Source organism: Clavelina lepadiformis, chromosome 9, assembly GCF_947623445.1.
Source record: "Clavelina lepadiformis chromosome 9, kaClaLepa1.1, whole genome shotgun sequence".
NCBI classification, from domain to species: domain Eukaryota; kingdom Metazoa; phylum Chordata; class Ascidiacea; order Aplousobranchia; family Clavelinidae; genus Clavelina; species Clavelina lepadiformis.
In genome coordinates this window covers 10055718-10070659 of record NC_135248.1, presented here as the reverse complement: position 1 = coordinate 10070659, position 14942 = coordinate 10055718, and the positions used below count along the sequence as shown (strand labels likewise).

The following is a 14942-nucleotide window of genomic DNA, read 5'->3' as shown; positions in this document are numbered from 1 at the left end:
TCTTCTATTTTCTCCAGCAGCTTGCTTTCGGCTGATTTGAAGGTACCAGGCATAGATATTGTTTCTTTTCTTTTGATACTGTTCCTTTGGTTTCTTTGAGAAGGTTGCCAATAGCGTCAAAATTGTTCACATCTTTGACACTGTATTGTAGGTAGGCCTACGGTATTGTTTATTTTTCGCCATTAACTTTGCGGAGCGAAAGTTACGATGCTAACCGTTGTAGTTATAGCCAAATAAAACGCATGGTCACGAACAGTTACCGAGCAGGAAAAAGTGACAAAACCCAACGGCTTAAAACATGCAAGATATCAATAATATAATTGTGCTATAAGATGGTAGGTTAGCGTGGCCACTAAACCCATAAAACAATTCCTAAGTTTACCGAATTTTAAACCAAAATAACACAAACAACGAAACAACTACAATTACTACACTGCTGGAAGATGTAGAAGACATTTTCCCTATAGATAGATTTTCGGCGACAGATTTCTTGCAATTATAGCTTTTGTTTTTGTAGGCGTATTCGCTGTTCGCAATTCTTCCAGGGTGACGATGTAATCACACATAAACCTGGAGTCCATGACAGTCATACCCTTTTAACTTTCTTAAAAACTGCGTTACGCTCCAATAAATTTTAATGTTTAGTCATCCATGATAGCTATGTTTGTAAACAAAGTTTGGCTTCATGAAGCAGTGAAGCACACAGTTGGACTGCAGAATATAGTCTTTTTCAGCAAGATGTTATCTGCGCCAAACAACCAAAAATGATTAGTGCGGTGCGCGAAATACTCAGACGCAATGAAAGTGCGCAATTAACCTACACAGCGACATACATTGATTGATTGATACAAACTTTGACTTATTTTATCTTTAAATCAATTGTAAATTGATTGCACAGAAGTTCTGTTCAAGTCATTAAGAGGAAAATAACGCACCTGAAGTGCTAAACTGAAGCTCATGAAAATTAGTATTGAGGGTGGCTATACCAAACTTTGCAGTCTGGATACCCAGTATAGAATGTAAGTTTTTTGTGCACGGGACAGCGTAATTTTCAAACACTGGTATGCACTATATGTACCAGTTTGTCAGTATATATAGGCAACAAAAAGTGTGCACCAGATAGCTACGTTGTGCACTGTACAGATTTCCATATCATTGAAGTACTTTACGCTATAGGCCTAAATACGAGGGAAGAAAATAGTTGCTCTCTTATTTTTTGGAACTTTAGTTGGTGTGATTTGTTTTGTGCCACTTGCAGACTTATATTTTGGACGTTGAACAGTACGCTAACTCTTGAGCAGAAAATACCACAACATTTTTTGGTAACGTAGCTCAGTCAGTGCAGGGAAGTAAGCAAAACACCAATAGTAGAAATTTGAAAACAAGGGAAAGTGGTTCACTTTGACTTTACCCCTCTTTGCACATAAGGGCGAAATATTAGATTCTCCATTGCCGTTGGCTAACAGCAATACAAAAAACAATGATTTGTGTGTACCTATACAAAATAAAATCTTTCCAATTAAAGTCCATAGTGGAAAGTGACATGCACAAGATACAGGGACATCTATGCCGAATATGTTACTCATCACATTAACTTATAATAAATAAACAGAGATTTAAGGCTTCGATGCACACCATCACACCAAAATTTGCGTTTGCGCGTAGATACTTCTCGAAAACTGCAGTACCTTTTAGTTGGGCTAAGCCGAGGGCCACATTAGAAAGTTTGCCAAGTTTGCAGGAGATAAAATTCAATTGCGCTTATAATGGCTATTGTTCCATCATGTTGCGCATTAGATTTTTTAATCAAAAACAGCAAACTTTCCAATCTGAGGTGAGGACCGTTCAAAGAATGAAGACCTTTGTTTGCAAAACGTGCCTGTATAGTGTCGTGCTGGGGTCGACTGCTCACCCTATCTTGTATTTGTGCGTTGTTTTTGTTATGGATTTTTTGTACAACTATAGCTATAAGCTAGAAAACAAAAGTCAGTTCCTTACCAAAGCTTATCTTTGTAGCAAAAAAGTATTACGGACCACTTTGCCGCATATGGTTGGAGCAAATTGGAGTTTTATGTGATTTTTTGATCAAAGAAATGCTTGTACATGATAAGTAAATGCAAAATCCTATGGCATAACCAAAATATCCAAGTTTCCACGCAAGCTACATTGCAAATGAATTTGGGAAACTGACATGAGATGCTTGCAGTGGTTCGCTTTGCACCGCTTTCCCCAAAGCCACTGTATGGGAAACAATTGCATTTTGTCTGGTGTCAACACAAGCCTTTAATTTAAACCTGTGTCGTTGTTGTGGGACTACCATAGCAAAGCCTACATGAGAAATCATAGCAGTGTTTTATAATAATTTTTGTTGAAAAGTCAAATTTCATACATTTCAAAAACGAAGTTTGCTGTTGAATAGGTGGTAGGCTACATATCACATTGTGCATTAATGCAGATTACTGTTTAATTTCCAGTTTTACCAACATTTTTGTATATTAGTTTTAAATAAAATGGATTATTATCAACGAAATATGCAGTACTTTATGAACCAGCGCTACCAGCGAATCAAGAAATTGTGCATAGGAACTGCATCTTCTTTCGAGGATCAAGAGTTTTTGCCTGAAGCAAACAGTTTATTTTTAACAAGACAAGATGAATCAGTGCTTTGGAAACGTCCAAAAGTATATATTTTACCTGTATCATAATGCAGTAAATCTATATATATATACAGTATATAAATCTATATATATATATGAAATTTATTCAGTCTGTAAGTTACAAACCGGAAAAGCTTTTAAACGGCGGGGTCTAGAGATGCCAAAATTTTCACACAAGGTGCAACTCATAACGGGAAAGATTATAACACACTTCGATTTTCAATGGACTCTCGGCGTCTGCGCTAGAGGCATAAAAATAGCCCCGGAATCCTTCTCTTGGACCGTTTTGGAGAGAAAACAAGGGAAAAAAGCATGTGTACGTTTGCGAATCCGGCACGAAAACAGGCCTGAAATTTGTTGAACTTTTCGCTATTACTCGACTTAGGTTGAGTCGATTTCAACAATTAAACATGGCAAGACATTCCTCTTTCCAACCCTATAACTGCTTTCCATTTAATCGCAGCAACAAACGAGGAAACCGTACATATAGTAGCGCTTCTCTGGCAAAGCAAAACCAGCCAGCAAGTACTGTTGCAATTTCTCAAATTTCAAATCACAACTTTTGTGACGAAAGTGAAAGCAAGACTATTTCGTCGTACAGACAGGTACATTACATGACCTGTTGCTGAAGATGGGCACTTTAGTGGGGACAATTGACAACATACCAACGATATTACTTTAATCAATGGGAGGTAACAAAGACGCTTTGGAACACAGCAGATGAACATACAATGCACTGTATGTGGGGCAGCTAGAACAGGGCAGACGAAAATAAATACATTAAAAGGAATTTTTTTAGCAAAGGAAAGTTGCCATCCAGTGGATGGCAAGCAATCTAATATGTTTTGTATATAATGTAAAATATGTCACAAAATTTTACTTTTATCAGTTAGAATAAGAAGTGATAAAGTGGCTACACTCTTTTGTTTTGTAGGAGCTGAGTAGTAATCCCCACTTTGTAGTAGATGGAGTTTCATCAACAAATTTTAGCATTGGCTCTTGTGGAAGTTCATCTTTTGTGGCAGCTTGTTCTATGTTGTCTAATTATCCTGACTTTTGGAACAGGGTATGTATTCAAAGGTTTTTATGTATATTGCATAGTATCTCCCTAGGAAATACCAACATCTAAAACTATTATTTGCTTACAAAAATACATATCGCCTTGGTAGCCGAGTGGTTTGAGCGCTGGCCTCACAATACAAGCAGCTCAGGTTCCGTGTTCAATACCCAGTTATGCCATACCATTGTAATGCTCTTAGGCAAGGCATTAATGACGTTTGCTCCTGTTCCGTGAACCTAGTGGACAGTTCTAAACTCGGGCAATACTACAGAAAAAAAAAATTGTATTGCAATTAGAACTGTCTCAAAAGCTAGCTTGGTAACCAAGACTCAAGTAACAAGGAATCATTGTCGGCTTTAAGTCGTGCTAAGACTTTCCTCAGTCCGAAGTTAAACATTATCATATTATACCATGTTATCAATACAATCAGTTACATATATACCAGTACGTATTTAAAATAGGCTTATTAGTAGTGTTTAATTGGTCAGAATGTTTTCATACAGTGATGTATTGTGTGGTTGTTAACACTAGCATATATACCCAGTATATCTTCAAAATTGATGGAACAATTTTTGGTATTGTTTTCAAGGTCGTGCCTGATTTACCTTCCCAAGAAAATGTTATCAGTGTTAATTCAATGGAAGATCTGGGTATTTTTAGATTTCGGTACATTGATTTAAAAATTTAATATGTCAACAATAAGCCATCACTTACCAATTACATTTATGTACTTAGTGATTTTATAACTAAACAAATATTCAATCAATATTCAGACTAATAAAAATTAATGCAAGTACAATTGCAAGAAATATGGTTTTGTCAAGAAATTTCATTTGCTAAGTGCTCACAAGCTTGTTAATTGCACGAGGTAAATTTATGTTCGATTTAAATATTGAACATCAACCTAACCTAAACTTTATAACATGGTTATAGGTTTTGGAGGTTTGGAAAGTGGTTTGAAGTTGTTGTAGATGATCGACTTCCAACACTTGGAGACAAACCGTTTGGGGTGCATTCAAAAGATGAAAATGAGTTTTGGTGCCCGCTATTGGAAAAAGCTTATGCAAAGTTAGTTTGTTTTAGATATATACTGAGCAAGGACTTAGTTTTTGTCGTTTATCAAAACGTTCTAGTGTTTTACGAAACTTATTATTGTGTTTATGATTAAAAATCTGTTTACCATCGCTGTTTATGTTTAGCTTGAAATTTTTTAGCCAGTCTATAATTAAAGCGCACATTTTAGGAAGGAAGTTATTTTGTAAATTTTAAATCATGAGTGTGGGCTTCCTGCAAAGTGACATGTTTTGGTTCTCTTTTTTATCCTGGGAAAACAGCACTCCCAATCAAATTTTAATCGACTTTTCTTTATATCATTACATTGAGTGGTTGTGATAATTTCATTGTGTGCTTGTAGTTTTCTTATTCCCATTTAAGTTATTTTTGGTTGATCTGTTTCTAATTGCTTTCAAACTGTCTGTGCTTTGTTTAAAATCGTATTTGAAATATCTATGTGTTTAAATAATTTTTTATAATGTTGTGTTTAAATACTGATATTTGTTTGAATAACTATGTTTAAAACCAATCAATTGATTGCAGATTTGTTGGATGCTATGAAGGTATTGAGAATTTAGATGCCGGTTTGATTCTGCAAGACTTCACTGGTGGTATACTTCAGCATTTACAACTAACTGAAAATGCATCTAATCTTGACTGGCAGTACAACTTTTTCAATGATTTACAAGATTCAAAGCAAAAAGGAAGAACGATGCTTACCAGCTGGATCAAGGTAAAAAGGCATGAATGTAGGAAATCCTATGAATCATACATATTACAGTTTTGCAAATTGTTGAGTAATGAATGCAGAGGTTGACATAGTTTGTAACTGGTTTCGTTGTGTATTTCCCCTGTGCCTGACTTAACGTTTTAATTATATTACAGTTCTGGAATTTTTTTACGTACTTTGATTTTTGCATTTGAAATTATGTTATCCATATCTCTTTGTGTGTAAAATAGGAAGTGGATAAAAAGTGCTGTTATGCTCACATCATGTAATATCAGTGCTGGAGTTAGGTTTATGAATTTCGAGACAAAATTATTTTATGTTTCAAAGAAAGGGATATCGAAGTAAATCCTGAGCCATTACATTCTCAATGTTGTCGTTGTTTTTTTTATAAATTTAGTAACACACTTTGTGCGAGCATGATTTTGAGTTTTTGTGCAGCAAAAATTATAATGGATACCATTGCTAGGAATAACTTGATGAAAATTTTTGTGGAAGAGCATTTAAGTCCTGCCAAAGAATTTTTTAGACATAGTAGTTGTTTCTCTGTGCACTGCGTTTGCAGTATATGTGTCACATGGTGTCATACCTTGCAGTATCAATGGTTAAATGATCGGTGTCTGGCAATATGTGACCTTGCAGTTTACTGCAAGAAAAATGTACGACTATTAATCACATAGGACTTATAATAACAGATCGCAGTACCACAAACTGGATCCTAAATTTAACATGCATAACAAAGAATACCCTACTCATACAACATAACAGTCACTACTCACTGGTAAGCAAATGTCTTTAAAATCAATTTTTCAGAGCTTTAGCTTTTGTTTAAATTAGTATTGGCTTCGGCTCGAGCTCTGCTATAATTTTGAGTATTGCTCCAGCTTAATAGACAATGCTAGCACCCCAAGATTTCAGCTTCATGAACCTGGTTTTAAGCAGAGACTCAAACCGCACTTTTAATCTGTTTCAGGTTTTGCACAATTTTTGCTTTAACACTTCTTCTCCAGTTCGGGTTTGCATCCGGCGCACGCATATATTCCAGCCTGCATTTAGGTTCAACAAACTTGTTAATATATGATTTGCTTGACATTTCAAATGACATTATGTGGCTAATTATTTTTTAATTTGTTTATTACACTGCACAAGTAGCCCTTGATTAGCTCACAGAGTTTCGTAAGGAGTGGGTATTCTTAGTTTAGGATTTTTAAATTTAAAAATGGGCTTACTACAAACATGGCCCAATTCCAGTTTGACACCCTGGTTCCAAGACTCTGAGTCGATGACCCATATTTTTTGCATACTTGTATTTACATTGATTAGAAGAAGTTGATTTCGGCATGTTTGGCTCATTCATTTTAGAATTTGCTACTGCCCTTAGCTTTACTCAACCGTCCGGTTTGTATAATTTTTCTTCTTGGCTCGTTTAAAATATCTTTTTGGATTATTTTTACACCTAAATCAGGATCACCATGCAGTTGCAAGATTACGATTTATCATATGCTAATGCTCTAAACTTTTCTATTAATGCTAAAGTTAGTTTATTCTTTCCGTGAGTTTTGTAGCAGCAAATACATTACAGATGTACACGCTGTAACAATAGTGAAGTAGGGTATATATTGTCAATTTTGTCCAGTGAAGTAGACACAGCTACACATATGTGGGAGAAAAACTGTGCTACAGCATATAAGCCAGGTATACAGTAACAACGTTATAACAGTTCAATAAAAATAGGTAGAGGGCGTATGCAAAGTAATATTCAGGTATTATACATTAAATTTTGCTGGGCCTGTTAATTTAAAATACAGTATATCCAAAAAGATAATTGTGTAGAAAAATTTAGTTTGCAATTGTGTCCATTTCGGATTAGATATTAAAGAACAATGTACAGTGCGATCTTGTTATCCTGAAGTTTATAAATCCAATAAAAGACTTTTTATGCAATATTGCTATACACGCAGGCAGAAGGTGTTTCAACTGCACCTTCAATTCGTCAATTTATGTAACTATTAAAAAGTTGATTTGCAATGCATCAGTTGTAAAATGCAATATCAATACATATGATAATATAAAGGAATGTAATACCGTGTAAATGAAACTGTTGTCCACGTATTGTTTTCCGATAGAACTTCTTGTTTTTTCGGGACATATAATATGCAAAATATTATTTGAAAAAGATTTTTGAGGAAACTTTTTACATCGAAACAGAAAAAGCAAACTTTGAAAGGAGGTGATGGGATCCAGACACAAATTAAAATAGGGAAAAAGCAAGCGCTAGTTAAAACTTTGTTTGCTTTGTCTGGAAATTGGCTAAATTGCAAAAACTTATCAGAACATGCATAACTGCATTATTACTTAACAGAATTTCCAGGGAGACAACATTTTCCCAACTACTGGCAACTCCTCAATTGTGTAACGCTGCTATGATTACTATATACAGTCGAATCCGTTTAATTCGGACACCGGATAACCCGGACAACCGCTTTATTCGGCCAAAATGCTCGGGAACGGAACAAAAGTAAAAATTGAACGTAAAAAACTCCTGTTAATTCGGACAATTCTCCGCTTAATTCGGACACAGGTTCGCAATTCCATCGTTAGGTTATGACACAATAAACAGTACTTCGTTCGTTTTAAGAAAGATTCAATTGCATTATAAGTGATTATGGTGAAACAATGACGATCCATGCAGTAACAATCGACAATGAACTCATATAACGCCGTGCCAGCTTCATAGTCGCTTTTACTTCTGTACAATTGCGTCCATCTTGTAGGACAAAATTGTACAGAAAAGTTTAGCACAAAAAGTGAAATTGCTCACTAAAGTAAACGAAGATGTTTTATGCGATCAGTGCCAGTTACTGCAGTATAGCGCAGCTGCAATTCATTTATTACGCAACACTACAGTATTTTAAATGCGTTTTTTGCCTTTATGCATGACCATGAAACGAACAATTGATTTTCCGCTTAATTCGGACAAAGCCATTTCTCTGCTTAATTCGGCCAAAAGTGAGCGGAACCAAAGTGTCCGAATTAAGCGGAGTCGACTGTAGCTTAAACTTATCCTGACTATATGTCTATGTTTCACAATTATGTTTTTTGTCAGCCTCGAGAAGTTGGAGAAGAAGGATCAGAAACAGCCCAGGGATTAATAATTGGCTGTATGTATGCAGTGACTGCATTGAAAGAGATAAAACTTGGTACTGGCCTTTTAAAATTCTTCAAGTGAGTATTACCTACTGAATGTTACATGTGATTACCTCAATTTATGTTCTATCAATACCACACTTAATGGTACCTCACCAATATGCCAAGCAGTTTAGTTTAGTTTAGTTTAGTTTAGTTAGACTATATTTATTTCATTTGAATGATTTTTTATGAAATTGTTTATTTTATATGATTAGTCACCAGACCGATGCCCTGGCTTCCATGGATTGTAATAACATAACTAAAATGCCTAAATTCTGCCGACTTTAATCTTTCTAGTTTTCAGTATAACATCTAATGTATGCAGCACCACGTTTCCCAGTCAGCATGTATTTTGTACTTCATTTCGCACTGAGCTTATAAATATAATACATTAGTACTTGGCATTGCCACAGATTATTTATTTGCATAATTTTTATTCATTATTATATGTCAGTTTTGTCCTAAGTCAGACAGTTAGCTAACCAGCTAAATGATTGAAAAATCCACAATGCAAACCTTTAAGCGTGCTGGCGATTTAATTGATTATTTATTTATTTATTTTGGACTTATTGGGTTTTCAGTAAGTGTTAATTGCTAATGCCAGACTGTGCACTAACACATGTACAAAACGTTTAGGTCTTCAAAGGTTCGTATGATAAAGTTACGCAATCCAGTGGGATCCACTCAGTGGAGAGGATCTTGGAGTGATAGGTAAATTTTTTGTTTAGGATTGTGTGCAAAATGTTACGGTTCCTGTTAGATTTCAATGTTAGTGGTTGTTTATAATATTAAGGTCTGATGAGTGGAGTTTAATCAGTGAAAGCGAGAAGAGGAAAATGGGGCTGACTTTGGATGAAGTTGGCGAGTTTTGGTAACTAACTAAAAGGTTTAGCAACTCGCTGTTTATAGTAACACCTTCATCAATACAATATTGTGGAAGCTCTCTTTAAGGGACAGACAATACTTGTATATTTTGTTTTATATCCTCTTTAATATATTTGATTTTGTGTTTTTCTTTACAATGCCAAATCTGTGAAAAGATCACTTCTCATCAAGGCTAAAAAATTAGCATGTTAGCTTATTAATAAAGCAAATCTTCAAGGTTATTACTTTGCAATGAATATAATTGAAGGCAACCACAATATCAGACCCTGATACCACAAACACACTCCGAATGAAATGAAACTTCAAGTTATTGAACTTCAACAATTAGCTTTAGATGTTTACATGAATTTTAGTAGGCAATTCACCGGGATGTAATGTACTTTCATAACATATAAATCAATAAAGATAATATTTTTGTTGTCAAACAAACAGAAACTGTAAGAGTTTTATGAAACTTAGGTTGTCTTTTTCGGACTTTTGCTCTACCTTTACTGACGTGTCCATTTGTGGTGTCGTTCACTCCAGTGTACTTGTAAGACATTCTTGGAGGGAATCCTATTCTTATGGAGCATGGCAGTGGCAGACTGATCCATATAGTGGTGCTGACACTGCTGGTGAAACATTTCTTCACAGCCCTGTAAGAAGTACTGTATGTGTTAACAATAAGGAATTATCAAGTTATTAGCAGCCTAAATTTATCAAATTCATTATTATGTAAAATAGTAAGTAGAGATATGTCACAGAATTTTTTAATGTGATGATATTCAAATTTTGTAGGGTTTTCAGTTAAATTGTAATCACAAATTGATAGTTTGTCTGTTTCGCATGTTTATTTGCAGCCGAAAAGACCCAAGTAAAACACATATGTATTAATTAATATATATATTAGGGTTGGGAATTTAGTTGGTTTTCATTAGCCATTAGTTGGCGGATAGCTCCCATAGTCGCTGATTGTCAGTTCACACAATTGCAAGCAACACTACTATTTATTCGTAGGAAATGTGATGAAAAGTGTTGTATTAGCAACTAATGTCATTGTAGACCAAAGTTTATTAGGAAAACTAAGTATTCAAGCAATAAGATTATTAACAGTCAATGGATGACCAAAAATTTTGCTTTAAATTCTATACCTACATGTATGTTTTTGGCTAATCACTAACAGAATCTTTAGTGGTTAAGACCTTTTAGCCATTCGCAGCTATTAACCGGCCAAATTTTCCCAATCCTAATATATAAACAATAGTATGTTTTTCTATGTAGGAGAAATATCTCCAGAATGCACAGTACAAAATTGATGTACCTGATGATTCAAGAAAAAAACTTTTCATAGAGTTGCAACAGAGCGAGCCAAGATTGCATGCATCACATGACAGAACAACACTTCTTGAAATTGGCATGCACATAGCTAAGGTATGTCAAGAATGTAGACAGATGCTTCAGTTATTATTGAAAAATCTTGTGTCATGTTTATTTACTGACAACTATTTTTTGATTTGTGTTCAACTTGTTTTTGCACTTGCCCTTCCCTTTAAATTTCCCTAGTTTTAAATACAGCTTTACACTAGCGAACCATAATCATTAACGCTTGAAACCTACGACATTTTGAAACAACTCCCACAATTCTTACATCAGCTTTGAAAATAATGTAAAGGTAATAATCTGTCAATAGCTTAAACCATAAGAGATTTTAAATACACCAAGGTTGTGCTGTGTTATGAAACTACTCGCTGCATGCAGCCAATTCTCCCCTAACAGTTCTGTCCATCTATCAGGTGGTTTTCAAAGTATGCACGTTTTTCGTTGTTTACAGTGATGTTGTAGAGACAAATCAGCATAATTATTTGAGCCAATAAAACAATACAATGCCTGACTGAGCAAATCATATGGTTGTAAATATGAACTACCAATCTTTCAGTTTATATTCTGCCTATATTACTCACTAAGAACAAGCTAAATCGAATTAAATTTGATCGTTTTGAGGTTTAGAACAGTTAAATGTTCAACTATTTACCTTTTCAGAAAGAAAGGGCCAAACTTAGTACAACAAACTTTCATAATCAGCAAATAACGATGAAGAACCACGATTCATTACCATTATAATCCAACCTTTCAGAGGCCAACCTAGCCTTGCGAAATAAGTTAACACTTTGTGGGCACTGGACAGTTTCTGTTTTTAGTTTTCATGGTTTTTGTAAGGAGTCAAAATGAACAACAGATGTGATGAAGATTGTAGTCCTCTCAGAAGCTGCTCATATGATGTCAAAAAGTTATTTGTTTTTAAGGTCGAAGAAAATAGGAGCTTCAAGCTTCGAAAGTTGCTTGAAGGCGGCACAGATTATCCACCAGTTCGCAACCGGAATGCATTTGCCGAGTTGTCATTATCTAAGGTTTGTACGTTTTGCTTAAAAAATTTTTTGTGGTTTAATGCAGTGCTTTTCTACCTGTGAGACTGTACGCACTTGTGACCTGTGAGACTTGTGCGTATATAAAAAAATCTAGTTTGGATGAAATTCGTCCATCTGATTTTCAGTTATTCTTAAGCAACGCTGATTGGCTGTGCAAGTTTGACGCTTTCACGCTTACCCTCGCGTCGGACTATGGTCGAGGCAAGCTAATACGTAATGTGCGTTGCACAGTTATCACTAAGCAAATCCAGTTTTTTCAATATATTTTCCATGAATAAGACTGTCAGTAAAAAGAGCATGACAGATTGGTGAAGGGGCAAAGATAAAACAACATTGAAGTAACGAAGCATGTTGATATCAATTAGTAACAAAGCGATGGCTTGTATCTCGTTGCTTTGTATTTAGTTGAAAAGTAGTCGGGTTCTCGTTTACGTAAACGGATTCTGGTACGGATTGTTTTATATGTCATGGTACGGATTGTTTTATACGCCACGTCATGGAACACGTCACGTGCGGATGAGATTTTCGTGACACTAAAAAGTGCGAATCGTCATCAGAACTGTTGAAAAGTACTGGTTTAATGTAATTAATGCATTTAGATACAACTCTTATTTATTAAATGTTTAATGGCATCTTATTAGTTTCATTTATGATTTGTAGAATATATACAGTATGTGATTTGGTTGGAAAAGAGTATATTTTTATATATTGCCGTTTGCCCGCATTTCTTAACCAAATTTTTCAACCCAAAATTGTTTGTAAAGCAGCAATGACTACATACAACCAAAAAGACATATACTGTTCAATTACCGGTATTGTAATAGCTGTGGCTGTTTATGAGCAAAACATTCTCCTAACCTATCAGTACAATTCTGGCTACCAACCTTATGGTTACGACATGGTTTGCAATTATGCAAATACTTGTATATTTATAATATTTATTGCATATAGGGTCGTTATGTCATCATACCATATACATTGGCCTCAGAAGTATCAAGTAAATTTCTTTTAAGGGTTTACTCTCAGGCTAACGTCAGTTTTAGGTAGGTCCATTCGTTTGTATAAATTTTTGTTATTGCATTCATACTCCATATTAATCCGGAGAAATCTGATCGTTGATGAATATTGTTTAAGTGTTTTATTTCTTAGTGAACTCGCATGGCGATACCCAGATCAGACCTGCTGGGCTTTCTGCTTTGGCTATCCTAAACTTGTAACAAGAGTGCGTGTGGCTTATGGCAATAACTGCATCAAACTGGAAGGTAAAGGTAAGAAGGTATAATGCATTTACTCGTTGTTTGACAGTTTTTTTGTGTGAACATTTGCTTAAAACTCTTCTTTGTATGAAGTGGCAAATCCCTACGTTGTGATTGGCTGTGAAGGCAAGACTGTGAGATCCAAAACCTTCAAGGAAAATAGAAATCCCAGTTTTGATCTTTTTGCTATTTTTTACCGCAAAAATCCTGATGCTCTCATTGTTTTGACCGTAAGCTTTGTTTTTATCTTGATCTTCGAGGGGGCGGCCAACACTTAATAAGTTCTATTTTTGGGTTTGTAAAATTCGTAAAAAAATGAAAATTACTCTTAATTTTGCGTTTTCTGATAATGTGCACATAGATTTAGCATGCATAAAGCTATAACGTTATGAAATGCTGACGAAATTCCTATTCCAATTCCTGTCTTCGAAAAATACTTCGTGGTTATGTAGTTATCGGCAAAAGAGAACCGCAAAAACTCTCAGTTTTTCAGCCTTACCGTGGTTGGTCTATAGGCTGTCACCTATCAAGCTCTTGGCAGTTAGAACAACCTATACAGCTGTAACAGATATATATGTGATATGCAGTCGGTATTGCTAAATGTATCAATTTGCAAATGTTGTCTGTAATTACTTATGACATCACATAAGCCTTGATCTACGTCACGATTAAAGCCAATTTTGCAATTTTCTTTTGCTTATAGTTACCTAAGCAAGAATTTTTTTAAGACTATTTTATCAGCATATTCAGTGAGTAGTGTTCTTTCATATAAGATCAACCTGTTTTTGAACTTGGGCCTCACTTTAAACTACAGTCAGTTACTTGGTTTTTCAATATTTTTTTAGAAATCACAATTTTTGGGTGTTTGTCGCCTCCTTGACGTGAATAGCCGATCCCTGAGCTACTTAGTGTAGTTTTGTTTTCGAAAGAAAATATTTTAGGATTGCAATGTTTTGACGTGAAAAGCGGTCATCGTCACCACATGAGAGATGATTTGCTTGTACTCCTTAGGTATACAATGATGGTCTCCTTTGTGACAGTTTCATGGGACAAGGTACGATTGCAGCTGGGGTTGACGATACTGCTAATTCTGTTGAAGTCCCTTTGTTTGGTCGTAGAAAGCAAGAAGGAGTGAAATATCCTGGCTCATTGTTTGTTGATATTGCATCAAGTGAGGATATTAATGAGTTGTAGATGACGTTACTATTGAGTTTTTCTACCAAGTTTTAACCAGATTTTGTGCAGTGAACTTTTCCTTTCTTGCATTTTAATAATATGCAGTAACATAATATGTGGTAACTGTAATCAGTGTTTATGTATTTACTATGTGTTTTATAATTTGCGTTACCATTTTTTGTGAGTTTCCGAATTTAATCAGTAATGCGGTTTTTCTTGTTCTATGGACTGGGATGTTGCTTTGCATACAATATACATGCAGGAATGCTTAGTAGCTTCAACACATACACAATCATTGTTCTACCACTGTGCTAGTTACTTTACTTAAGCGAGGCCATTGTGTTGTATCGTAAGTATTCTTAATTATCAAACAGTTGTGGAACAACTATTTTTAAATGGTATCTGTGCAATAATGATAATCTGCAATGTACAGCAAATTCTGTTTGCTTGTGTCCCATTACTGCCTTACGAAAGTATTTTGCACGTTTTTAAGTGTTAACATGAATAAAGTTTGCAAATAAAAGTTTCTTCAAA

At 35.0% G+C, this 14942-nt stretch overlaps 1 protein-coding gene across 2 annotated transcripts; it reads left to right on the top strand.

The window, feature by feature from the left end:
* Positions 1–2450: 2450 nt before the first annotated feature.
* Positions 2451–14942, top strand: LOC143469984 (calpain-5-like). Of its 2 annotated transcripts, none has more exons than XR_013119249.1 (15): positions 2451–2681; positions 3592–3723; positions 4307–4383; positions 4651–4785; positions 5314–5503; positions 8604–8722; positions 9323–9397; positions 9480–9557; positions 10031–10208; positions 10832–10981; positions 11854–11958; positions 12928–13019; positions 13126–13252; positions 13326–13462; positions 14244–14384. XR_013119249.1 is itself a non-coding variant. In XM_076967804.1 (15 exons), the coding sequence occupies exons 1-15, from the start codon at positions 2511–2513 to the stop codon at positions 14424–14426; spliced, it is 1941 nt and encodes a 646-aa protein (XP_076823919.1). In that variant the 5' UTR covers positions 2451–2510; the 3' UTR covers positions 14427–14942. The 2 variants fall into 2 exon arrangements, 1 of the variants encoding a protein (XP_076823919.1); XM_076967804.1 differs by having other exon boundaries at positions 13126–13244; positions 14244–14942.

Bases quoted from the DNA above. Each gene is read 5' to 3' on its own strand.
- LOC143469984 (XM_076967804.1), top strand. From the start codon at position 2,511: ATGGATTATTATCAACGAAATATGCAGTACTTTATGAACCAGCGCTAC. The intron at 8,723-9,322 runs GTGAGTATTACC...CAAAACGTTTAG, and splicing joins GGCCTTTTAAAATTCTTCAA to GTCTTCAAAGGTTCGTATGA. The intron at 9,558-10,030 runs GTAACTAACTAA...TATGAAACTTAG, and splicing joins GATGAAGTTGGCGAGTTTTG to GTTGTCTTTTTCGGACTTTT.